We start from the raw sequence: 26,751 nt of genomic DNA, 5'->3' as shown, positions 1-26,751 counted from the left end.
TACAGATTTTTCTGTGTTTTAGCAGCCAAATCCGGAAAACTTCCGACAAACGACCATGGATTGAGAATGGCGAAAACTTTGCTGTTTATTCACCAACCTGATCGATTGGCGCGGAAGGCGAGTGACGAGCTGATTGGCGATATCAAACACGCGTGAAAAAAAATCGTATTTTTTCACATGTGTCATTACGGCTTTTCTCAGGGCTGGCAATCCTTGTATAACACCGTAGTTTATATGATAAAAACTGTTAGCCGTAAATTAGCTAACATAACAACCGTTAGCCGTAAAAGCCTTCATCCATTAAGACGTTTAGTTACGGGTATTCTGGTTGTATAAAGATCCTCCTTTATGATAGCCTGTTGAAAAACCTATACTTGCTTCATGAACTGTTAAAATGCTTACTGATTGCACTACACAGTGTGACTTAACGGTTGAGATTCCTTGTCGACGAGGAGAACGAGGCCTGGGTAGGCCACACCTGTAAGGCAGCTTAAGAAGATAGCCCAAAAAAGAGTAAAACACGGGCAATTTTTGCATGTATCTTTGGTCCACTGACTATTGAGGGGATAAAACTTAATTTCATGAGCACTTAACATCACAATCAGTGAGGAAGTTGCATTATAATGAATTCGCGAGTATTTATTTTTCGCTACCATGCACTTTAGGTAAGCCCGTTGTGAATAATTTTGTCAGTAATTTTTATAATTAAGTCTCCTATTTGCAATTCGAGTCAATCTTCTTCATCTTTAGCCGACCTCATCCCATTTAGGGTAAAATTTTTCCCGTGTCAATTATTCTATCTTACCAAACTAATGTTTGTTTTGAGGTTTCTCTTACTTTAAAGGTAATTTTTACGTACATTCTCGACTAAAGAATGATGACGCCATCTCCTCAAAAATACTCAGCTTTTGGGACAAAAAAATATTTCCAAACATTTCAATTCAAATGCAAATGCACTTCGAACGTCAGTTGCGAATTTCTTCCGAATATCTTGGAATGGTCACCCAGTGAGCATCTGTGACAACGTAGACGCAATCAGCTGCTCAAACGATCATGTTCCTTAGGTAAGTTTTCGGATCAGGATGCTCAGGTTAGATAACTTTGCTCCAATCTCAGGCTATAGAGAGGGATAGTTTCTAAAGAAACTGTAGTGCTGCGCAGTGGAGGCCAGAGTATGACAAGATAATTTGGTTTTATCAACTTAGTTGATAATATAAATTGGCCAACGTTAAGAGTTTCAAAGCTGACGTTTCGAGCGTTAGCCCTTTCTCAGAGCAGAGGGCTAAAGAAGGGCTAACGAAGGGCTAACGCTCGAAACGTCAGCTCTGAAACTCCTTAAGGTGCCCCAATCTAGACGAGTTATCATAACTCGCGGCTTCGCCGTTGGCACTACAGCGCCAATGACACGTTCTCAGGCTGAATGTGCCATGTTCATGCGCGTGCAAAATAGGAAAAGGAGTCTAAGAATTTAATTAGCGAAAATTTCCCGAGCAAAGTTTTAGCAATTCGTCAAGTCCATCTCAGCGCAGATTTTCATTGGTCTGTCTTGGCTGATGATTTGAAAGGTGTACAATTAATATGTCGAAATTAACTTTCTCGTAGTGTGATTTAAATATTGCTTCAAGACAGAGCCAGGTTACTATGCTATTTATGAACAGTGTAAAAAGTATTCGGAGATGAGCTTGACTGCGTTGACGTTCGCTTAATTTTTATTTGAGATCACTGCATTAATTCACGTCATTTCAACACACACACGAAGAAAAGTATTTTAAGTCTTCGAGTTCACGATAGATTTATTTGAAAATTACTACGTAAATGGTGACAGCATTTGCCTTAAACGTGACGACAATATTCAAGGTTAGTAAATTCTGTGTATGTTTCTCGTAGGCTAATGTAAAACAAGTTCTTTCACGATCAGTTCAACAGATAATATTTTAGGGCAATATCAGACGGGTTTCAAAACAGTAACTGAACGCTCGGTTGAATGAATAAAGAGCATTATGCTGGCTTCAGGCAGTATTTCGTAACTTTTTGTTGCTTAGACATAAAAAAATTGTAATGTGATTGTTCGAAAGCCAGTGTTGATTTTCGTGCACCAAGTCAGCCACGCCAGAAGGACTCCATACATTTTTTATTACGGTTTTCAACATGTTCTCATAATCACCCTAATACATAAAAAGCCATTCAACCTTTATGTCTAGAGAAATTGCAGCAGAATGTGTGGCGTTTGAAAGGACGCCACACAGTTTTTTTTTTTGCTTATTTAAGTCTGTTTAGATATTTCTGGTCAAGAACCAAAACACTTAAAAAACAACCTCCATATACAAAAGGCAATTATTGATGGATAGTAATTACGTAGTCCATCAGAGTCGTTAAATTATCAGATCATGCATTGTCGGGAGCGTAAATAGTCAGTCGTTTGCCACCTGACGTGATTAAGGATCAGTCACGATAGCAATGCCAAAGAAGATGGCGATTCAAAGGTGAATTTGTATTTTTAGTCAAAATTTCACGAATGGCTAGACGTGCTTGCCGTCTCTTACAGCGCCACACATCTATACTTCAGAAAAACGGATGTCAGCAACATTAAATTTCAAATTGAAACTGAGTTAATTAACCGTCGGAGTTTCTGTTCTCAGAAATTCAAATTTTGGTGATTTCACTTTGTTGGCAAAGGCACAGAGTTTTCAAGCGCACGTGCTGAGCTATTATCCTGCTCATAAGATCTTTTGTCTTGGCACGTGACTTTTACGAAAAAGCCGAAGAATGTTTGTAACGTCATAGCTTTTATTCAAGGTCATTTGTAAAACATGGACAGCAATCGCCAATTTTGTTTCTTGTCATTTTTGCATTTTACAGATTTTTTTACCCCACAGGACTGAAGATACTTAAAACTTTGAATTAAGTCTTAAACTATTCCATTGTTCAATTGGTGTAGTTTTGCTTGCCTTTCCAGCTGAGTGTCTTATGAACGTGTAGCATGAAGATTTTGCAGGAGTTTAAAATTTTGTGGTGATAATCACTACTCAATAAAAAAGGCTACCAAGCAAAAAGTTTTCCCTTTTCCCATGCGGTTTGACGTCAAAATGCCATAAAACAAAAGTGTGGCTCATAAATCGCTGGTGTACGTGTACTATAAGTAAACATTCTTAGACAAAGAAATTGCCCATGTTGACGTCATATTTGCGTCTGTTCTCCCTAAATGATTGGTGGGAACCAATCAAATCCACGTCAAAATAAAAATATTTTTCTTATATTTGTTTCCTCTTCGTCTCCCCCAGGTAGATCAACCCTCAAAGCGCTGACGTTGTGAAAGCCATCTTTGTGGATAATGCGTTTATTAAGTAATTTTTTTTTGTGGAGCTTTTACACGTATAACGGTTTTTTCTCCGTCCGTCTTCTCGTACTTGTCTTACTTTATTGCTTCCTAAAGAAACTGTGGCTGATTAACATCAGTTAAGTGATGGCGAGCACTGAAATAGAATCATGCTGTGCATTTATTGCATTTACGCGATAATTCTGGTAGTCTGTCTCACGCACTTTTTGCAGACAACCTCGAGAAAAGTTACAGCTTAGCTTCAGGGTAAATTATCAGACGTTTTTGACGCGTAAACGTTTTCTTCTTTCAGGATATTTGATTCGTTTGAAGAGAAGGAAGAAACAGCCACGAAATAGAACCGAGGGATGTCAAAGAATATCTGAACTGAAAGGTACCTCTCTATGATTTAAACTTCGGAATTTCGGTGCCTGCAAATGTTCGCAGACTACTCATTACGATCTTAAAAAACTCAGCGGACTGACGCGTACGGTTAGTGCGCCTTGCTCCAAATCGTAGAGAATGGGTTCGAGCCGTGGCCTGTTCATCGCATTCTGTTCCATGTATACCTTCAAAGTGCCTCTCTCCAACCAAGAGTAACAATGAGTACCGGCCAATTGTCAGGTGAAGCTGACAAAATTCTAGGTGTTTACTTGTCAATGTACTTGAGTCCATTCCTACTCGCCTCGTGCTTCTGAGCGTTCTAGGAGACAGTGCGAGGTTATCTGTCTTTAGCACATAATTGTTCCGGTGATTTTGGCGATACGCGCCGGGGGCACTCCGCTAGGTCGAGGATTGCGTCATATCTCGCTTTATAATAAAGTGCGGATATAACGCGCGCTGTCATTGGTTGAAAGAGCGTGCTCTATGAGATTAGAGAGCATAGAGCTGAGCTAAAGCTGTCACGCCATCTGCCAAACTGTACTATGTTCGACATAATTGAAAGTGAAATTTCGGAACTGAAGCGAGCCGGCGAGTAGCAACAGAAGAATTAAACAAAGGTTTTTAAACATACCAGGCGCCGTAATTTACGTTATTAAAACGTGAGCAGATACGAAAATCCTCAAAGGAAAAACAAAATAAACATTCCGAGTTTTAAAGATTTTCACGCTCAGTTGGATTGCAAGCTTACGTACGGTAATAAAAATCAAACACAGCTAGCACTCGTATAGTATATAAAGTTCAGTGTTCAAAAACAAAACAGAACAAAACAAAAATGATGAAAAATATAACCAAACTGGCATAATTGTTAAAATTCATACCAATCATGACGGTGTCTGACCGAATATGATCATGCTGAAGTTCATCGCGGCTCGCTCATCATGGCGATCTCCGGTCATCACAGTAAAGCAAGCCTCAGAAACTACATCGGCCGCCCTTCGAGTGAAAAAATAAGAGCTTGCTCTGATATCCTTTCCGATAAGTTGAGTGGAAAGTCACATCAGTCATTGCAGCCGAGTTTTGCGGCGCTGTCATCCCAAGCGATCTTCATGTTCCGGTGAATTCGGCTGTCGCTCATTCAAAAAACACTCGCCTTGAACAGTTTGTTTTCTACCTTGTCATGTGAAAAAACTCACGCGTTTTTATGAGCCATAATTAGGCTGAAGTTCAGTGAACATTTCACCTCAAGATTCTGTGTTAGAGACTTAAAAACTTCAGGCAAGTGTTAAATTCGACTTGCCGAACTATTTTAGTTTGTAAACTATCGTAGAATGTGAACTTTGATGGTTTGACACTTTTGACAGCTTTAGTCTTGTACAGCCAATCAGATTATTTGAACCATTCTAACAAGGATTCTGATTGGCTTATTGTAGCGTGCTTTGTGAGGGTATAGAGCATGCTGACGACACTGTTCTTCGCTTTGGAAATAAAGTTTGTTTTGGAAATTAAAAGTAATGCTGGGGTAATTTAACGGATTCTTCATTATAAAACAAATAGAGAAGCCTTGACTGTGCTCTGTTCTGTTATAAAGCACTTAGGAAGCGGCTAGAGCACTCAACTACGCCTCGTGTTTCTCCCTACACTTCTTTCGTGCTCCAGCCGCTTCCTGCGTGCTTTATAACAGAACAGAGCACAGTCAAGGCTTCTCTATTTGTTAAATAATCACCTTGCGCGAGGTGATAGTAGCTGGGTGCTAAATTTTAAAATGGTTGTCCCGTGTTTTGTCAATGTTACACTGGAAGTGAAACGGAGCAATAGCAAAAGATTCAACTCTGATGAGCACAAAAGATGTTTTTTAGTATGACGTAATACTATGCAAAAGAAAGATATGAAGTTTTTTTATGATTGAAATGAATAAGCCTGTTAAATTTTGGTGGAAACTGGCTGTTAATCTCGATAGGAGGAATCAAAACAATCATAACTGAATAGTTTTAGTAACAAAACAAATTTACAACAGAATTCGAAAGCATCTGAACAATTATACTCAAACAATTATTCGCCTCAGGCTTGGTGAATGTTGTTGAATAATCCCCTTCGACAATTATTCAACGGTATTCACCTCGCCTCTGGCGAATAATTGGTTATTAAACTACATTAGGAGCAATCTATATTCAATTATCATGAATCTGATTTAAAAACTATTGACTATTCTAGGTAGCGTTTTCGTGAGCGAAAAGAAGAAGGAATGGAATCAACTCCACACCGCTGCAAGAGAAGGTGATATCAGCAAAATGGAATCCCTCCTCTCTGATGGAATTTGTATTGACTCACAAGAAAGCACTCATAAGACGCCATTGATGATCGCAGCTTTTAATGGCAAGCTACGGGCTGTTAGATATCTGATTGAAAACGGAGCAGATATGTCGATAGTAGATAACAGTGGATGGAACTCTTTACATTTTGCTTCACAAGGGGGTGACCCTGATATGATTGATCTGATAGCCAGTCACGTGGCTGATATTGATTCACTTGCTAGTGAGGCTTTCACTCCGCTTATGGTTGCCTCTGATAATGGCCGTCTCCAGGCCGTGAAGTATCTTCTAAAATCGGGAGCAGATCTCTCGTTGAAAGACGGCAATGGCTGGAAACCTGTACACCACGCCGCACGAGGTGGCAATCCCGCCGTCATAGAACTGTTCCTTAGTGACGTGGAAGAAATCGACCTCAGGGCCAATCGAGGTGAAACGCCATTAATGATTGCTGGTTACTATGGGAACCTCCAGGCTGTAAAGTACTTTCTGGAAAAGGGTGCTGACCCGTCTCTAGAGGACAAGAAGGGATGGAATTCGTTGCATCATGCCTCAAGAGGAGTGAATCCCGACGTTATTGAACTTTTTCTGAGGTGTATGGCGGATGATGCAATCGACTCCATGACAGATCAGTGGTATACACCATTAATGATCGCTGCTGGAAATGGTAGGCTTCAGATCGTAGAATTTCTCATGCGAAAAAATGCATGTCCGTACGCCCGTGACAGCAATGGATATTCCCCATATGACTGGGCTTTGCATAGTCAAGAACCACGTATGCTAGATTATTTACTTGAGCGACCCGCATTGGCGTTTGAAATTCAAATTTTTAAAGAGCGTATGACTGAGTATTGCGATTCATAAATAATGAAAACACGCAAGGGAAGTCAATTCACACATCCAAAATAATGGCAAATTAAAGGAGTGAAAAATTGGAATTGGTTTCAACATGGCTCAAGGGCTGTGAACTCAGATATCGCTCAGTCATCTCTTAGCTATACGCTTTACATTAACACAACAGCTGATCAGCTGTTTAAAACATTTTTCCTTAAAACTAATTCGTCCTCAGTCGCCTCTCTACTTTTAGGTGTTACGAAAGATTCGCACGAGTCCCCTTCCTCCCCAGCGTCTCCTAGTATCAGTCTCCCGCGATCCCGCAGCCGCGTACGAGACGAATGGAGACGAGTCAGATGTCATGTTTGAAGTTCTACGAGTCCTTCAACATCAGTACGCATATTCCCCTTACTGTTCTCCATACATTTCTTAAGGCAACGACAAGGAGAATTCGGTATAACAATCAAACGCTTCTTTAAATGGTGATTATTTCCTTTACACTCGTGGCCTTAATGTTTGCTTCAGGGGCAAAATTGTTCGGAGAAATTAGGGGTAGTCACTCTTAAGAATTCAAAAGGTTATGGAGTAGTCACAAAACACAAATAAAATACAAGATGGTTTTTTTCTCAACATTTATTTAAGATAAAATTATACGATTTAACAGAAGGCCGCTTCGAAAATAGTTGTATTTAGTAATAAATATGAGCGGCGTGGTTTATAATTTACTCTTCTCCTAAAAATTTTCGTCCGGCAAGCAAGAAAAAGAGGATAGTTTCTTCCATAGGAAGAGAATTGACGGTAAACAGTCGGGTGAATTTGTCAAACAGTGAAAGTAAGCGAAGATCTTAATACTGTTCTTTTTCTGTTACAAAAAAAAATATTATCTCGTGAAACACATGGGTAAGACTACTTTCGATGGAATAAACCATAGCGAATAGTGATTTTGTAACTTTATAAGCGTGGCTTGTGATCAAGTTGTGTCGACAAGTTTTCTGCGAGGTACTATGCATGTAAAAACGTATCCTCTACCAACAAATTCTCCCAGTAAGAGGAGAAAACTCAAACGAGCGTGAAATGATTTGCTAAGTGTACTGTCTGGAAAGGAAAATTGAGAAAGAAAACCTCTGCCTACGCGAAAGCATGAAAGTACTCCTCGCAAGTTTTCTACCCCAGCTATTCTGTTCCAAATCCTGCTGAATATTTTCAATGTACTAGGTTCCACTCCTGAAGAGTGATCCATTTTTAACGATTATGGTTGATTTTGTGTTAAGAACACTTTAAATGAAAACCCGTGGAAATTCCACTTCTGAGTTAAGGACTTCAGTTACACACAGACAAGTTAACTTTACTTCGTGGTGAGTAGCTCCTGATGGTTGATGTCACGCTAGTAGAGGTTCTGTCGCGATGACATCTGACTGTAACACAAGTCTTCAATTTCACAGAGAATATTTCTGCTTCAGTATGCCTTCTGTCGAATAACACAGAATAAACACATTCCAGCGGTATTGGTGTGGAGATGGTGGTGATGATGATGATGTTGAAATAACATCGAAGCATGTAACATGCATCGCTTGAGGGCAACTTGAATCTTATCAAGCGTGACACTTCATGCTCAGCCAACAAGTGTTATACTCTGCGGGGCATGGGTACCAGCTACTGCCAGCAGTAAAGGTACATCGTTGTCATCCACACTGAAAAAAAAATTAAGAAAAAAACTTACCATCGATCTGAAGTACCCCCCAAAAATAGCTAACAATTCCAAGCCAAAATATATAAAACACGAAGGCGGCAAATGACAATTCGAGCAAGTTGTTTTTAAGTGCTGAAAAATTCGCAAAGAAATAAATTGCAAACCTGTTCCCTCCGTGCAAGCTGGGCCCCCACCACGCCCAGTTCCCCCTTACCCTCTTCCTTCCCAACAGACACACACAAACTCTCTGAATGAAAACTCTAATTAGAGAGACTGTTTGTGTAAAATATCTCACGATGAATTATTATAAGAGGCACGGATTCTCTCGAGGAAGGGAAGGAGGGGGAGGAGGGGGTAGTGCGACGGTGACAAAATGGAAAAAAAAGGGGGGAGGGGGTCTCATAATTATTTCCTATTTACCTGAGCATATTTGTGAGATCATCACGTGTCAATACCTTTCGTCTGTCCCTCAATCTCTCTGTTATTACCTGTAGTAAGAATCAAAATGGATTCCACGATTGGTCACTGTGTTTGCACGCCTGAACCTATTTAATCACTAGGGTAATAAGCTCACTGTGCCTGTAACTCAAAAAAGGGTTCTGTGATCATAATTTAATATTACTTCATTGCAATTAACTTATAAAGATAAATCATTTGGAAAAGTTTAGAAGAAAAAAATTGCAAATGAGATATTCAGAGCCTTCGGTAACCTTAAAAAATTAGAAAAAAAAGGGCTTATCTTTAAGAGCTCAGTCTTGAAAACAACTTGTCTCTTTCGCGGCTAGTGTTTGATCGTGTTACACAACACCAGAGCGCCACGTGACAAAACCAAACAATAGCTCCTAGCGAGACAGCATTGCAGCCATTTGAGCAATTTTCAATTGAGTGTTGACGGGAGATTTCTGTCATTGGTCCAGAAAACTCGCGCCCATCTCTCAACCAATCAGATGCTAAGCTAAAACCACTTACGACTTTGTCGCCGACGTTTTCCCGCGCTATTAGCAGTTTGGTCGGTTTTACTATGGGTTCCCATTGGCTCCTAAAACTATTTTCCTTTCTTCTGATTGGTTTACGACAATTAACCGACAAGCGCTCCATGGAGCAAAGAATATCAAGATGCCAACCTACCTTGCTCTTCAGATATATCTCTTTCAGTTTATCTTCCAAGTGCATTAAACACTATAAAAGTGAACAAAAACGCTCTGATTACATTTAAAGCAATAGCTAACCAATATCAATTTCTTCAAATTCACTAAATCATGTAATTCAAGAAGGCTTTTGCTGATGAACATGGTATAACACGTCATTCTGACTGAGTTGAAGCCTAGAGGACCATAACCCAGATTTTAATTTATTTTTTTGAAGCAAAAAACACGGTTGTGGTGATGTGAGCCTGGGCGAAGTACAAAGTTTACATGAAACCTGTAGGCTCACGAGGAAGCTCTAAAAAATAAACAGACAATTATATTTCCCATGAAACTACTATTTTGTTTAACTTACAAGAAAAGTAACAATTGTTCCATGTAGCTATGGGTGTCAACCTCGAGCAATCGAACACCTGTATTTTAGCTCCCATTCAAGCATATTTATCAATCTATTTCAAAAAGATAAAATTTACCCAGCAAAAGTAGAAACAACAGATCCGAACTTACAAACTCTGCTGACATTTTGATGTCCCATAAGCCGCTGACTGAAGATAACATGGATAACACTAAGTTGGATACTTCTACTTGTTGTTCATGGTGAATGGGATCGCTAGAAGAATAAATCACAGCAAACAAGTTGAGCATCAAGGCGAAGATTAAATTGCAAATTAATTGGAAAAAAAAACCAAACAAACAAACAAACATACACATACACAAAATAAGAATACTAGTTCCTCCTTTAATCCAATACTGAAGTGAAGCCACGACTTTCTATGACAAGTGTTGATTAAGTGGTGATTCTCCAACCTTTCACATCCAATTTCAGAATAACATTCATCGAAAATGTTTTGTCTCGTTGCTTCCTGATTCAAAAAACCTGTCTAACTTCCAGTGTTCAAAAACTGTACTGTAGAAAGCATCTGGGTACTGATCTCTGATTAAAAATACAGGTATATTCTTACCAAGTTGGCTGTTTCCGATTCTTTTTCATGGAGACAACTTCACAAGTCCTACAACAAAAGCCACGCGGTGAATTTCAAAATTACCACAAACGTATTTATAAGAAACGTGTTTCGAAAATAAGGACTCAGATTGATTTTTCCGGGTCTCCAAATTTCACGTTAAACCCTTCCATTCACAAAATGTCAAAATCAATTCTCCTCATGCTCGACACACGTAACGTATATATAACGTACGTAACGTTTATAACGTATAACGTACGTTACGTTACGTAGATATATATCTGAAACTTTATCGCACGAGTTCAACAGATTTCCATGACTTTCCAGAACCTGTAGTCTTTTTCCAGGACTTCCCAGTCCTGGAAAATGTCAAAATAAGATTCCAGGACTTTCCAGGTTTTCCAGGACCCGTGCGCACCCTGATAACTGCCTTTCTCCTCATTGAATTATTGTGGTAAGTTGAAACTCTGTTTTTTTGCATCGTTTTTCATTTCAAATCTCTTGAGACACACAAGGCCTTCAACTGACCCTAATTTTGCAATTAGTTCCTTGTCATTTTAATATAACGAGGCTGCGGTCATTTTTGTGAAAGTCACACAAACTGTCGGGAGCATCAATGAATGATTCGCACTTACCATTTATCGGTGTTAGCAATGATACACACTGCTTCTGAGACCGGATCATCCACAACTGAGTGCTGTGAAAAAAAAATTATTAAAGCGTTGTTATTTATCGTTTGTTCCCTGAGGTTAGTTAAATGTCATGCAATTGCAACAATATTTTATGGCAAAGAACACTATTGCCAAGATTTCAGCAAGCTAGACCAGCCTAAAAGGATTTTCCTTTCACGCCGGCGACCAGCAATTTTCATCATCTGTGAATCTCCTAGAGTCTAATGCGCTACCGAAAAAGCCATATGCTTTCGGGTCTGTATCAGCTCTACATCAAAAATATTTCCCTGACATGTTTCTTAACAGTGTCCATTTAGGTAAAAAAATGTTATTAGCTGATGAATGCATGCACTTCTAGAGAATTACACATAATTATGATGATGGGCAAAGATGGGAATTATCATACTACTCACCTGCAATGCAAGCTTTAGGTCAGCTGATAGTCTTCCTCGAAAGTCATTTTCCTGAACACCCTGAAGAACCAAGTCTGGCAGATAACTGTCCACAATTCTGAATTCAAAGAGAGGAATCATATTGGAATAAATAACTCTAAACTGCGGTCTTTTAAATCTTGAAAATTCTGCACACCATGATTAAATCAAACAGACAAATTTACCAATATACCAGTTTTTTAAGTATAGCAAAATTAACATGTAGAAGTCTTTCAACTAACCCTGCAAACATTGATCGTCCAAAGTTGTTAAAGATTTTCCAATCATCTGATTCGCTGTAGAGTAAAATATTAGGTACATTTAATATTTTTAATTCACAAATGGATTCCATGTTCCTGCTCATCTACTTGAAAGCTTAAATAATAGATTCCATGATACTGTTTAGCTAAGAACACAAATAACATCCAAATGTGGTAAAAATAAAAATAAAAAGTTTCACACGCGGTGCAGCAAAGTGTCTCACAAAATTAAAAAAAAAAAAAAAAGAAAAACATTATCTTACCTGTTTATGGAGAGGCTCACTTCTTCAGTCCTAAAAGTGTTTGAGAGGAAAAATGTGAATGTACTTGTTAATAAAGAATATAAAATTAGAGTGTTGTTCTGTGGCAGGAAAAGAAGGAGAAAAAATGGTACTTCTGAGACTGTTACAACACACATTGTAAGAAAACTACAGACCAGTCAGATTATCCAAGACTAGTAAAAATTTAAACGAATTTAAGGGAAAAGAGTAAAGCCAACGGTCACTAACAAAGACTGTTATAATGCATCTTATTATCCAAATGCACTGCACTCGCTTTTCCCACTTTTTAAGAAACGCACATGAAATAGAGCAGTTGGATAATACTTGTTGTTGGTACTGTGACTTGTGCTGCGGGCTCGTTAAAAAAAGGCACAACTCAAAAAGATACCGAGCAATACTATACACCAAAATGTCTAATAAAATGCATGTATTATTCACAGAATATTTTTCATAAAAAGTCCTGAACTTATTTTCTGTACCTTGGTAAAGGAATTTCTTCCGGCAACTGCTCGTCTTCCACATGACACGCGACAACAGTTGGAAAACTGTCAGGTCTTCGAATGGAGGGCGAGTGTAAAGGGCTCTGATGGATGCCCGAATCAGCTGATCCACTTCGTCCATAAGATGCTATACTCTCTTCCACATCAGTGCATTTATCTAACACATTATTTTTCAGAGACACGGAGTCTCTGTCCTCTGAAATACAACTGTCTGCCTCAGAAATCCGCCTACCCACATTTTCATTACCACTGCCAACAGAATCTTGCCTTTGAACAGCCTGCAAAATCTTGGTTGCTAGAGAATTGTTTATTTCTGTAGGATAGTTGCCTTTGGCACTTTGTGAGGACTGAAGTTTTTCTAAACATTGAGCACAACAGTGAACGCAATTCTGCTTTGCCTGATTCTTGTCAGAATCAATTTCCAAGCCACAGTAACATTTGAACTTTCTTCCTTTAGGAACAATGCTTCCTTTTTCAGATGCATTCTTGCAACAATAACATTGGAAAGAGCCACAGTGACTATTAGCAAGAGCTATCAAGTTTGAATCTTTCATAAAATGTTTCAACTCCTTGTGCACGCCTCCATTTGAGATCTTGTTACATGTACAAACAGATTGAAGTATTTCAATGCCTGGAAGTTTTTCCACTGAGCTTCCGTCAGTAATTCTTGCATTACAATGCAAACAATGTGTAAGCCCATTAGTACCTTGCAATTGTGAAATCAACTGCTCACGTATTATCTCTCTGTTTTCTTTGCCTGTTAACTTGTCATGTAGCACACACTTTCCTTCGCAGTTCTGTTTACATTGCATACAAACACTTGGCTCAGTCATTAAAGTTTTCCCAGAGTTTTCAACGTCAGAAAGAGATTTGCTTCCACACTGGGAGCAGACAGTCTGTATACTTTCTTGACCAAAACAAGAGATGTTCTCCTTCATGGCATCCTTGTTTTCATCATCTCTTTTCTGTACATGTTCAAACACCTCAGTACATCTTATGAAATAACTTAGGATATTCAACACTTTTGAAACAATTTTGGAGTCTTTCCCGACAACTACAGTCCTTGTAACTCGAAGAGGAAATCCAACTGCCCCGTACAAGTCTCTGAAGAAAAAAAAATTATTAAGAAAAATCAATTGTTTTGAAGAAAATCTATGGAAGGTGTTCATATGTGCAAAACAGGAAGGATTTCAAGTTTAAAATTTACAAAACAAGCATACTTTGGGATTGTAAACAGGTCAAGAATCATGTGTAGAAACAATTTTCAGATCAGAAAAGTATTTGTCTCCTTTTTTCCCAAAACAGTAATTAACACCTCAGTGTGGGCACAAATTTCACTGGCGTTTAATTCCTATGTTTGTTTGAATTGACATCTTCCCCCTCTGTTTGAAACAACAGATATTCAGTGCACTAAATATCCTTCCAACCTTGTTCTCTTAGTCCCTAATGTAAGTTATGGAACCTGGTTTTTTCCACTTGGATTTCTAGTGGAAAAAACTTGGTCCATAACTTACAGTCAAAGGTGTCACTGAATTTCCAACAATTACCAAAAAACAAGGGATAAATGTATTTCTGATAAAGAACCAAGACAATCTCATCCCTGAATCAACTTCAAAAGATTAAAATGAAGAACATGTAATATCATCTTACCCCAGCTGAGCCCAGAGTGGATTGTATGGATGTGACTGAGCAAGCAGATCCAACTATAAATGAACAAAAAATATAAAATCTGCATTAAATGGATGCTAAAAATTTCCTTATGGATCCCACAAGATGCATGTGAAGAATATGTTAAGAACAATGATGAAGATCTACACTACAAGAAGAAATTGGGGTTGAAACATCAATGCTTGATAGGACAATTCTCCCACCACCAAGGTAAACATCCCTTGTTCAAACAGTAAATTTCTACTACCAACAGAAGAACATTAAGACTCACAGTTTTGGATGAATGTTTGTCCAGAAATGCTCGGCTTGGGGCTGTTCCAGCTGGCATTACTGTTGACACCCATGCAAGATGATTCTGCAACACAGCTGTCAGAACAGCTGCCATGAAACTAGGAAAGGAAAGGAAAACATTCAACATCAGTAATACATTTACTTGTACGCCTCTAATTTAGTACCTGAATTAATAAACAATAACTATAAACAAAACCATTAATAGTTACTGTTACTATATTGTAGTCTTAAAAAATTAAGGGGTGCCTGGAATAACACCCTAGGTGACTTTCCATAAAACATCATCCTGTCCCTGGCTTTCATAAAGGAGTAGATGATAATTTGAAGGAAATCTAGCAATCTTTCACTTTCCACTTGCATTTTTTTCTTTTTTCTCAAGCAACCCTCCAAATTTACTTTAAGTTATTCTTACAAGTTTGTCTCCCTACTGTTTCCAACTTTGAGGCAGTCAACCAACTCAACCATGAATTTCTCACACAGCTGCGAGCGATGTGAAGAATGTGTCATTATGTTCAACCAAACTGGTTCCTAAAGAAATCAAAACAAACTTTGTCAATAATTTCATAACTTAAAGTCCATATTGCTGACAATTTAGTGAAAAGAGTCACTTCCTGACCTCTGGTTGTATGTTACATCTATATGACAGATGTGACATTCACTATGAAAAACACTCAAGATTTGGTTACAATTGGTGCTGATAAGTACAATGTACATGCTGTGTTAGCCAGGATGCAAATTCTGTTCTTCTCTCCAGTCACAAACAGCTGCCATCATTATCAATTACATTATTGTTTTGTCTGCATAAATTCAATATACATGAATAAGCTGCTAAATGCAGCAGCCATTTTAGTTGCCAAAATTGCTGAGGCAGTCAACAAGTTGCAGGCAGTTAAGTTTTCATCAGGTAATTTTATTGTGTTCAAGATAATTATAAAAAAAATTGGGAAGAAAATCAACACTGTTTTATGCACAGAACTGGCTGAACAGCACACTATTTCTTTAGGTGAAAAACACATCACGTATTATTGTGTAGTATGGTCATCCCAACTACACTGTACTGTACATTTATTAACTACTTCAAAAATGGTTGCCAGATGTTGAATTTTTACAAAAGGTTGAGCTGTGATAAGTTTAACATAATAAAAATAAAGTAAAAATATTTCATGTTTGTTACCTTGAGTCTTGGTGTTGCAAGCATATTGTGAATTGTGTCTCGAAATGTGTTCACTGCCTGTTGACGAAACAATTGAATACCTGAGTAATTCACACACACACACACAACTAGTCAATTTGATTTAAATTGATACACAAACAAAATTATGCAAGAGAGAGTTTCAAAGCTAATGTTTCAAGTGTTACCTTTTTGCCATCTGCTCTGACAAGGGGCTAATGCTTGAAACATCAGCTTTGAAACTCTTTACAGTGGCTAATTTACGTTATCAACTCAGTTGTTGTACTCTCTCACCAACGCAGCACCACAGTTTCTTTAGAAACTTACCCCCTTTATGCAAGAAAGAACTTAGGGGTTGAAACACCAAAAAAGAGAGACAGAAAAATAGACAAGCAAAAAAACAAGTTACACACCCCTGTACGGCTTGCAGACAAACAGCAATCTACATTAAAAAAAAAAGACTTGAACACATTTGTCATGTGTCCTTACCTCAATGACTTGACTTGTAAATAACCTTGGCTTTCCAAAACAAGCATTCTCAATGGACACTCTAAGTTTCATCACGTGCAATTCAAACAAAGGGAAATGTGCAAAAAATACCCCTTGAAGAGCCCTGTGAAGAAATGAAAAGAAGCCCCCATCAGAACTGTTCCTGCATGTAGTTTGCTAAATGACCTGCAACTATGAAATCCTTCTCTGAGAAATGCAAAATTGGTGGGCACATTTACAATACATGTATATCTGAGCAGAAGTTTACAATTTGTTGTACATTAGTGAGTTAAGAATAGGTAGATAGAACAAATAACACGAATATAAAAGCAATCTTTGCAGTAATGAACACTACTTGAGAAGTAGTAAAAATAAGGCCTGAAAAAAATTCAGGCCTGTATGGGATTTGAACCCATGACCTCTGCAATACCAGTGCAGTACTCTACCAACTGAGCTACACTATAACAAGCCAACTAGGAGCTGGTCATTAAGTTGGTTTGTAATAAACGCACGAGGTGATGAATGAATGACTGTGAATATAAGAAAATCATATGTGTAAGCTGCATAAAGTAAGAATGTACCTGCTTCTATCTTCATTGTCACCAAGAGTAAACAAAATACCAATACCCAGCTTTGGTCTTCTTCCCACAGGTGGAGAAATCTACAAGGAGGCATGGAAAAATAGCCCTTATCAATAACTTGCTGGCTGTCAGGACCAAATTTGTTCAGCTATGAGCAGATCCCTGCCATAAGCTGAGATCCCAAACTTGCAACAAGTAAAATATAACCAATGCATCCTGTGTTGTGATTGGAGGTTTCCATCCATTTTGTTCATTTCTGATGTCAAGATACACGTGTTGTATTTTTTAAAATTTCTAAGTTGGATCCAGGTGAAATTATTTTTTGGTATGATTTGGTAAGGTCTCGAGAACCCATTGACACCCATATGAGGAAAATTATTCAAATTGATTTGTGAACTCACATCTTCAGATAACTCATCACTCTTCCTTCCAAAACTGTTGTCAATACTGGTGGCATGACTTCGACGAAGACGTCTGTGGTAACTGCCACAAGGTGAGGATGCAGAGGTGAACCATGACGATGTGTTACCTTTAAAGACAAAAAAAGAAATTTAGACAATTGTAAATTTTACATCAAGTATTTGCTTGAAACCCCACTAACGGTGAATGTTGCTATACTGGAAATATTACATGAAGTTAAAATTATCAAAATGCACCAGATGTATTGAATAGGCCCAGCATTTGCCAGACAACTGATGAATTTCCAACAGCAAATCTTTGTTACTGTAGCTTAGAAAATACATATGCAGTGTACATGTCTCTTGAAACTGTGGCATTTACAGCATTTTTTCTAATCCCAGTAGATTTCAGGTAAAGCAACAAAACTGTATTTCATTATGAACAAAAACACTACCTAAAGCCTTTCTGGTGGCCAGGAAGAGATGATCTTTAGAACCAACATGTACAAGTAATATTCATTGGCTAACTTACTATCAACAGATGCTGTGAATCCACTGTCTTCATCAGCATCAATGACAACTACCGGCGAAGAGCCAGGGACAGCCATTGGTTTGGAGGAATTCCCTAAAAAAATTAAAGAGAAAAGCATCATTTACTGTACATGAGCATGTAAGAGTCGAGATACATATTGACTATCAAGTGTGAAATCTCAAGCATCTGAGATGAGCATCAACAGCTGTCACACATTTCCCCTTCACCCTTTCCCACTACAATATAACTTCCACTGCTTGATTTCACACCAAATTCTCATAACTGAAACTCTAAGAAATGTGTAGCAGACAATACAGAGAAGTAATAAGTGCAAGGAAAATAAATACTCTAAAAAAGGTGACATTTTCTCATCCATATGGTTCCCAATAATATTTCACATACACCTTGTAACACTATCAGCATTCACCCTAATCTGGGTCATTCCATGTCCTACATGTAATGTATTTCTAAGCTTTAAACAATGCATAATTCTGCAGTTTGACATGAAATGATTGAATACTCCAAGACACGAAAACACTTACCAAGAACAGAATCTTCAAGTTTAGAAAAACTGTTCTGTGATGACAATGACTCACAGTCTGGATCAAGTCTGTTTGAACTGTCTCCTATTCCTGAATCTACATGACTACTGCTGGTGCTGTAATAATCGCTTGAATCACTGAAACAAGGAAATCAAATGATAAAATGAAACACAGGAAAGAGGCTGGAGCTTAGCACAACTCCCCTTAACCCTTTAAACCCTAAGCGTGACTAACATCTAATACTCCTGAATCACACATGAAGGTCATGAGAATAAAGGAAATGATCACCAGGGAAGGAACTTTTTGATTTGCAAACAAATTATCCTTGTCAGCATGTTAGGAAATGTATAAAGAATAGTCTGTCATGCTGAAAATATGAGAGAACTCTGTCCAAACATTACTAACCATAATCAAAGTTGCCAGTAAAACTATTGTTTTAATCTCAATGTTGTACCGCACCTTGAAAACTTGTGTTACTCTAAGTGTACAGTTGTATGTTCACAAAATTTAACCCTTCAACTCCCAGAAGAGATTAACATTAAAGTTCTCTCTATGATATTCATATATTATCCACCAAACAAGTAATGAGAATAATCAAACTTATTGGGTTAAGTTGCTATCATGATCTAACACCAAATTCTTGTAACTAATTTAACAGAAAGTGGGTAGCAGCCAGAGAGGAGAATTCACAATCAGATCTTGGGAGTTAAAAGGTTAACACAATTGATTTTAAATCCACTTCAAAGGTCTTTATTTAAGTTGAGAAAGAATAAGAAACAAAAAAGAACAAATAAAAAATAACTTTTTTTGCATTGAAACGTTTTTCTCATGAAGTGGTTATGAAAGAACTAATGATCAAAGTATAGTCCAAACCTACCCACAGCTGGGCAGAACAATTCTTGGTTGGACAGCAAACACATTGGTCAGTAAGAGCTGGTGTGGAGTTCTGAAATAAACAAAACATGCCCATTTCATTTGTAAACTCTACTAGCTTAGACTGTCAGAGCTACTTACCTATCTAAATTACATATTTCCAAAGTTTGCTTTGTATCACAACATACTTATGACTTCACAAAAGAATTTTAATATCCTAATTTCTAGTCAGTTAAACCTCATGTGACAAAAACTAAAGCTTGATATCTTTATAACCAGACCAATTTAAGGTCTTTAGTTTGATTTCAGATTTTAACAAGAAATATTGGTTAACATGTTACATGAAGGAGTGTTTCTTGAACATTTCAACAAACTTAAGACAGTAATCTTTGTGCTACATACACTGTATATTTACATCTATGTTGCAAATTAAATGATTTAAAAACACAATGATTTACAACTCGTCTGGTTAATATTTTCTATTGTGACCCAAAGAATTAAGGTAACAAACTAAGAAAAAACCATTTTACCTGAAACTCGTGTTAAACTAAAATACATATTTGAGAGGTTCCTCTATTTTCCTTCACAAGATACACTCATGAAAAAAATTAAAAGAACACCTCCCTTAGGTTAACCTTTGACCTTTAGAATCATACCTTATTTCATGGACTTTGACTGTTTGCCCTTTGTATGTCATTGCCACAGAGCCAAAGATCATCTCTCCCAACATTTTGGAGTCGTGACTTTGTCGTGCATACTGAAATGAAAACAAGTCAAAGTTACAAATATTGTTAGATAATCCCAGACAGCTTATGCAGTTTCATAACCCATTCACCAGTGTTCCCCTTTTCAAGCTGTAACCCATTAAATTTACTACTTGAAGTACCTCTGATAACCACCTCAATTGCCTTGGAATTCCTAAAAATTTAACAGGTATAGGTATTGCTCTATCAGATTGAAACTTCTTTAAATTGCCATGCTTATAAGGTAAGGGAGAAAGCTACTTCACATGAACTGATCACAGCACAATACATGCACCAACTAAAGAAATCTTTGGTCCGTCACATGGGCACATGCATGCATTTGTACATCATGCAAGCAGTTGTTGACAAGCATCATCAAGAAGTGCAGGAGAAAGATAACTACTGTGTAGACAGTGGCCTGAGAAATTTTTTTTGGAATTTTTGTGGCCTGAGATGAAGTCTAGGTTCATAAAAATGCAAAAAAAAAAAACAAATGAAAAATGCCACAACCAAACCATCTTCAGTCCATCTTCAGCAATCAATACAACAGCAACCAGGGAAACACTGCACTTTGATTGGCTTAAAACCAACTTTTCAATAATTAATGGCTAAAAATTTAGATGACTGGACATATGAAAAGGTGCACAGAGGAAGAGTCAGACAGAGAGAATTTTTTGAACAGCTTGACCATGTGACAGCTCAGATCAATGTCAGTATCTAAGCAATCATGTACCTAAAAACATATGAATAAAATTTTAAAAAATATATATATATATATATATATGTTTTGATTCTGGTTTCTAACAATTAGTTGACCCTGAAAAAAGATGAAAGCTTGAAATCAACAGTTGCATCGGTTAGCTGTAATACACCAATGTTATTCCAAAGCATCGCTCCCCTGACCCAACAACAATCAGCTGACTAAGGGAGGGGTAAGTCTGCAGTTTCTCAGTCACTGACATTGATAGACTAGCTCTATAAAATATTGCTAAAATGAAAATGTATAACAGTGCAGTTCAAATTTTCTTGAATCACACAGCACTTTAGCTAACCTGTAATTTTGACTGAGATCTGCCTCCCTTTTGCTCAAGCCTGGGGCCTCCAGAAAGCTTCTTGTCTGAATCAGAAATTCTGTTCTGCCCCGCATCCTGGTGACATTAAAAAAAATGCACTGAAATATTAAACCAAACCATGTACTTTGGATTCAAAATTGATTAAGACAATACACAGTTCCCAGCAGGGAAAAAATAAACTTCTTCAACATCAGTACAACAAGAACCAGTAAAGAGATCAGAAGAAAGAAAAATATCATTAAGGGAATAATGTTTGATTAAGCATCACTTTCTCACAGCTAAATCATTGGAGAGGTGATGACGGCAGTAAGGAGAATTGATCATGAAATCTAGGGCATCAAAAGGGCCAAATAAAGTGTCTAAGCCAAGGGCAAAATAAAATGAACCCATGATAGTTTACCCTTGAACCTTAGGGTCAAGAATCTGATCCCTGAACCTAAGATCAAAAGTCCAGAACACTAATAATATCCAATCATAGAATCCCACAAGATACTCACTGTCAATTATCGCTGCATCTCTAAAAACCCCTGCAATATTGTTACCACTAAGTTTGCAAGGAAACTCATAAAACCTCAGCAAAGTTATCACCAAAGGAGTGGCATCCATCTATGGCAAGTACAAATGCACTTAACTATTATAAAACAAGTTTAATTATACTTAACAGAATACCTGTTGATTGTTGCTCTTGGGAACTGCTTTGGAGTCAAACAATAAGGTCTTTCCTTTGCGATCACATTCCTTGAACACCAGAATTCTTATCTCATCATGTTCCAGTTGTGGAAAGGGCCTTTAAAGGCATAATTGAATAGGTAAGATATTTTATTTTCAATCTAGCCAATTATAGCTATAATAATTATCAGGTAACTATTTATCCAGTCATTGAGGTTTTTCTTGAAGGCAAGCCTTGGAACTCTTTCCTCATTTGCCAATCTGGAGCAACTACGTGTGAAGACTATGAGCAGTCTCTGCTTTTTAGCCAAGTCTGTCATAAGACTAAAAAAATTTCAGCAAAAAAAAGACTGATGCTAATGCCTTGCATGGAAAGGAGTGAGGCAGAGGAAAAGAAGGGTCCTGACACAGACTTTGCCCAGAAGCAGAGGCTGATTGTAATCTACTTCCCGAGTTGACAAATTGTCAAGTAAAATAAAAAAAGTATTATTCATGATTTCCAGGAAAAACACAACTCAAGAGACTTTTGAAGAATAAACTACAATCCAAATTTTGTTTCCTCAGATTTTAAGTCCACCCTGAATGCCATTGCCCAAATGAGAGTAGTGTAAGAAAGATGACTTGTGCTAAATTCAAAATCTTAATTATACAAAAATATGATTGTTAGGACTCTGGTTTGTGAAAATTGACCCAATTTCCCACAAAACTTCATTCTATATGTCTTAGTCAGCAAATCTGATTGAAAAATAATTCCTACTTCATGTAGTTCATAGTAAATAACTACTCTATGCAAGTTTTGAAACACTGCAGGGTACGACTAGTATGTGATACTTATCAATAGAAACAACAACAACAAATGGTTTGACGATGTTGAAAATCAACTAGCAAGACAGACAACGAAACAGAAAATGTTGTGTAATGCTTAGCAGGCAAAAAGCAATTCATATGAACATAAACGATTATAAGTCGCAAAATTCAAGAGGGAGTTGAACACAAATCATTTTTATGGACACCACTTGGCATTAAAAAGTCAATCGACCTTTGTCCGATAGCAGTATAATCATGTCCTTAATATAAATGGTCGGCTACGGCCAGACAATGCGAAAGCTATGTGAAGAATTCTTGTCATGGTTCATATGACATAAAACTTTTTTTTTTTTAAGCTCTAAACATGTGTAATATTTCCTGCTGCTTTAATGATCACAAGGCTATTTAGACTTGGTATTAAGGTTCAGTTCCTCTTTCAGGAATGGCAAACAAAAATTATTCGAAAGAAACATTGGCAATTCTACAATCACACGTCTTGAAGTTAGCTCCATACATTTACATTTCTGTAATTGAATTCGATACTCGCAGACGGATCAGGGAGGTAATTGGGAAGAAGATTCACATGATGGCTCATGCAAGGGCGACATATTTTACCAACAATTGCTGCGTAATAATTTACATATGCTGTCGATTTACATTCATTACATACTCTTCCAGAACAGTCTCAAAGGTTGGCGACTAATTTTCCTAGAATACAGGATTTATCTTGCATAACAAAAGAAAGGAAGTTCTACGATATTGCTAAATTTACGCGTACTTCAAAACTTTGACAGTAGCAGGGGTTTTTAAACAGTATCCTCTCGTTAACAGGAATTCCAAGAAACATATATCGCAGGCGACAGATTGTACACTTACAATTGCTACTACTCGCATTCATGTTAATTTTTCGGTCACGAATGCAAGCTACGGTAGGAAATTCTGTTATATTCTGAGCACTAGTGAACTTGTAACCCCGCAAATTTAGCTAGTATTTCACCTGAAGACTGACGAACAGAAATCGACAAAATCGTGTCATATTAGCACGTTATAATTTACCTTCTAGTAGCAAGAATTTCGTCTGGTGTTTCGCTGTGAAATTACAAAACAAAATTAAGCGTCGTTATAACGATCTTCAAACGAGGGAACGAAGTCATTCAGACGAGAAACTTACAGGTCGCCATCATTGTGCTTTTTCCCAGGTTTTCGTGCACCAAAGGAGAATATTTTCGACAACATTGGCGCTGCCTTTAGCTCCTAAAACCATTTCCCTCACAACACGTACACATGCGAGAACAAGCAACGAGAGAGACGTGGGAAGAAGGCGTCGGGGTCACATGACGCTAGAAGACAATTTTTTTTTTAGGCACGTGATTGGCAAAGTCTTCGCGGGAAAAAGTTTGTTGTCATTTGATTGGTTGCGAAATCTGATCAAGGAAGCACAAAACCCAGTGACAAGCGCGTGATTCAAGAGGTTTTCACCCAATTGATACCAAACTTGGGCATTTCGCGTTACAATCTATTTCAAAGTTGGACTTGAAAGAAATTTTACGCAACACTATCGATTGTACGCTTTTTATGCCGAGGTGAAATTTACATCTTTCGAAAGCAATGATCACGCACAAATCGCAAATCATGTGCCTTTTTCCCGTCTTTGTCACGATCGTGTCAATGGTTTTGCAACCGCTCTTTTTGGACCTTTCGACTCACGTGCTAAGCTCGAGAAATCGTTACGATTGAACCAAAAGAATTCGAAACATTTAAATCGTACGGTGAAATTTTAACGCAGAAAAAAAGAAGAAAACATTGTTTCCATTTCTTACCACGAAATGATATGATATGAAATGAGAAATGATAATAATAATAATTACGTCTCAATCGAAAACTTGCAGAATGACCTCTGGTAATGCGTGACAAGTGATGGAATTCCCTTATTTACAATTAAGGTTTCATAGACAAACCTGCGATTTTTTTTCGATTTGGAAAATCCCATGAGTTTCTGACCAGCTTTCCTCCGTACTTCACTGCAAACTTGAAGGGCCGTGTTAAATAAACAAATCCACGATCAAAAGAAGCCAAAAATATGAGCGTGCTTTATCCTCTGATTTCAACTACTACCACTGTCCTTCAGCTCTGATCCGTTAAATGAACTGTAAACTTCTTCTGTCAGCTGTTATGTAAATGTCTTAAGTCCCGAGACAAAAACATGAGCAAGACTGTCACGTTTCGTAATGTGAGCCTAACACCCCGCCTCCAGTTCCTCCTTCTTTCACCGCTGGCTTTCCTTCCCGTCGTGCATGGTTTCCGGATCGTACGATGAACTCCGTTCACAAGGTTCAAATTAATTTACAGCGCCTCTCTGGAGCTCTCCACTCAAAAGTACAGATGGATAACAATTTAATGAACTTCCAGGGAAACCTGCGGAAAAAAAACAACAAAGTTTGTTCGTCTACTGTTATCATCTCAGACAGGCGGAAAAAAAACTGATTTACTCATTAACCACTGAGAATTCTTATTAATAATTGGATTTGTAGCGTTTTTGAAGCGGCGTCCAATTACAAAAAGGTGGAGTTTATTCGAGGGCGGTCCCTGTTTCAAAACTACTTTTTAAATTCACTGACAACTAATATGATAACCATGAGTAAATATAAATGACACAGACACTTGATGAAAGTTCTTACGTCTCACTTTTTGTTATAAAAATTTTCCTTGAATGCAAGGTGCAGATTACCAAGTTGTGCCGAACTTGATATTGTGTTTCCCATCGTTGTAAATAAACACCGCGTTTTCTCACCGGGTGTGGCGTTTCACGGAGGGTACCGGTGTCCATTATTAACAGTTTGGCTTCCTTATCCAGCGATTATTCGAAAGAGACTCTTAATCGAAAAAGAGTGGCACCTATGAGTCCCTGCATGCTATGGAAGCTGGTACGAAATCCAACCAAGTTTAGCTATTTAGCTTGTGTGCATGTGCGGATTTAACCTGGATTTTTTTTTCTCGCTGCCCATTTTAATTTGGCCAAAGGTGTTAGGTGTGTGATAACATTTTTGGGCTCTCTAGTGAACAGACACTCGCGTCGATGGTCGCACAAACAGGTCCCGTTAATTTTTGTTAATTAAAAAAAAATTGATTGATAGATGTCGTACCCTGAACAACACGAAAAGGAAATTGCTAAATAGGCACAGTTACAAAAAATGAAAGATCACAAGAAAAAAAGATATTTAAAACTAACATGGGCCTGGTTTATCGAGATAGAAGAATAGGCTGAAAAAAAAAACCACGTGAAAAGGATACGAAACCACGCATTGATTCATAGCAAGCAACTCTTTTTGGTTGTGAGATCAACGTGAGGCATACTAGGTAGCATGACCGAGAAGTTTTTCCGAGAATTTGACAAGAAAATCGTGTGACTTCTTGTATTTTTAGAGATTACTGGTCACTCGTGATATTTTAACATTGTTCAAATTGCTTTCACTCACGCGCTTGAAATTCCAAGAAATCACTCAGAGATCAGTTGAGTTCATGAAACAGAAAATATGCTTCGCGTTTATACGATTTCATCTGCAGAATAATAGAAGAAAAATAAATATATGGGCAAGTTAAGGAGAAAGGTCTCAAATGACTGTTTAACTGACCGGCTGTTAACTTCGAATTCATATATAAGATGTGGGGGTCACTTCCTGATATAACCAATCACGTAACGGTATTCAGGTAAAGTGACAGTCAAAGTTTCATGACGCAAATTTTTTAGCTGTCACACTATTTAATGGAGCGACTAAAGACCATGGAATCTAAAAAATGATAATGTTCTACCTCCTTCCCACAGACGATCGGTCACCTAACCATCCATTTCCGTTCAAGGACAGTAAATTAACAAAGACAGCCATTTTTGTAGGTCGTGGTAGCCGATTGTCCGAGTTCTAATATTAGCCATATTAGATAATAAGTCTGCGAAACCGATATAAGAAATATATATATTTTTTAAAAAACCGTTGGTTTCATTGTGCTTGATTTGTGCTCTAAACCTAAAAGGTGCTCAAAAATTGCTCAGAATCGCAAAAAAGTTTCTCTAAACTCAAAACGTTGCTCAAAAGTTGCCAGGCGCAATCAGGCCAAGCCGTAAAAGTTCTGGGTAAG

General features: G+C 37.7%; 2 protein-coding genes and 1 long non-coding RNA gene across 9 annotated transcripts; 1 reads left to right on the top strand and 2 right to left on the bottom strand.

Annotated features, from left to right (window-relative positions):
• The first annotated feature begins 983 nt into the window (after window positions 1-983).
• On the top strand, window positions 984-7,781 carry LOC113684537 (uncharacterized). 5 transcript variants are annotated; one of them, XM_089190887.1, is made up of 4 exons: window positions 984-1,064; window positions 3,282-3,344; window positions 3,630-3,710; window positions 5,912-7,781. In XM_089190887.1, exons 2-4 carry the CDS (start codon window positions 3,332-3,334, stop codon window positions 6,868-6,870), a joined length of 1,053 nt encoding a protein of 350 aa, XP_089047013.1. In that variant the 5' UTR covers window positions 984-1,064; window positions 3,282-3,331; the 3' UTR covers window positions 6,871-7,781. The 5 variants fall into 5 exon arrangements, with proteins under 5 accessions (XP_089047013.1, XP_089047121.1, XP_027057733.2 ...); XM_027201932.2 differs by lacking the exon at window positions 984-1,064 and adding an exon at window positions 1,639-1,857; XM_089190792.1 differs by lacking the exon at window positions 984-1,064 and adding an exon at window positions 1,721-1,857 and having other exon boundaries at window positions 3,282-3,455.
• Window positions 3,322-5,030, bottom strand: LOC149052253 (uncharacterized). The gene is made up of 2 exons (XR_016182167.1): window positions 4,579-5,030; window positions 3,322-4,019 (listed from the first exon to the last, which is right to left on the bottom strand). It is a non-coding gene; the product is annotated as an uncharacterized LOC149052253 (long non-coding RNA).
• On the bottom strand, window positions 7,581-25,032 carry LOC113684536 (folliculin-interacting protein 1). Of its 3 annotated transcripts, none has more exons than XM_089190482.1 (25): window positions 24,576-24,760; window positions 23,674-23,706; window positions 21,811-21,928; window positions 21,121-21,216; window positions 19,982-20,082; window positions 19,330-19,398; window positions 18,453-18,589; window positions 17,911-18,003; window positions 17,382-17,509; window positions 16,981-17,060; window positions 16,400-16,523; window positions 15,914-15,970; window positions 15,152-15,267; window positions 14,720-14,837; window positions 14,431-14,483; window positions 12,760-13,884; window positions 12,263-12,292; window positions 11,982-12,035; window positions 11,722-11,818; window positions 11,273-11,334; window positions 10,638-10,685; window positions 10,183-10,285; window positions 9,659-9,709; window positions 8,951-9,018; window positions 7,581-8,531 (listed from the first exon to the last, which is right to left on the bottom strand). In XM_089190482.1, exons 1-25 carry the CDS (start codon window positions 24,605-24,607, stop codon window positions 8,453-8,455), a joined length of 3,072 nt encoding a protein of 1,023 aa, XP_089046608.1. In that variant the 5' UTR covers window positions 24,608-24,760; the 3' UTR covers window positions 7,581-8,452. The 3 variants fall into 3 exon arrangements, with proteins under 3 accessions (XP_089046608.1, XP_089046576.1, XP_089046640.1); XM_089190450.1 differs by lacking the exon at window positions 24,576-24,760 and adding an exon at window positions 23,789-23,959; XM_089190514.1 differs by lacking the exon at window positions 23,674-23,706 and having other exon boundaries at window positions 24,576-25,032.
• Window positions 25,033-26,751: the final 1,719 nt, after the last annotated feature.

Source organism: Pocillopora damicornis, chromosome 1, assembly GCF_964200805.1.
Source record: "Pocillopora damicornis chromosome 1, jaPocDami1.2, whole genome shotgun sequence".
Taxonomy (NCBI): Eukaryota; Metazoa; Cnidaria; class Anthozoa; order Scleractinia; family Pocilloporidae; genus Pocillopora; species Pocillopora damicornis.
The sequence above is the reverse complement of the archived record's forward strand: the minus strand, read 5'-3'. Positions and strand labels throughout refer to the sequence as shown.

Bases quoted from the DNA above. Each gene is read 5' to 3' on its own strand.
- LOC113684537 (XM_089190792.1), top strand. From the start codon at position 3,332: ATGCGTTTATTAAGTAATTTTTTTTTGTGGAGCTTTTACACGTATAAC. The intron at 3,456-3,629 runs GTTAAGTGATGG...TTCTTCTTTCAG, and splicing joins ACTGTGGCTGATTAACATCA to GATATTTGATTCGTTTGAAG. The intron at 3,711-5,911 runs GTACCTCTCTAT...TGACTATTCTAG, and splicing joins AAGAATATCTGAACTGAAAG to GTAGCGTTTTCGTGAGCGAA.
- LOC113684536 (XM_089190450.1), bottom strand. From the start codon at position 23,853: ATGTTGTCGAAAATATTCTCCTTTGGTGCACGAAAACCTGGGAAAAAG. The intron at 15,971-16,399 runs GTAAGGACACAT...TTTCGTCAACAG, and splicing joins TTACAAGTCAAGTCATTGAG to GCAGTGAACACATTTCGAGA. The intron at 12,293-12,759 runs GTACAGAAAATA...AAACACTTTTAG, and splicing joins GAAGAAATTCCTTTACCAAG to GACTGAAGAAGTGAGCCTCT.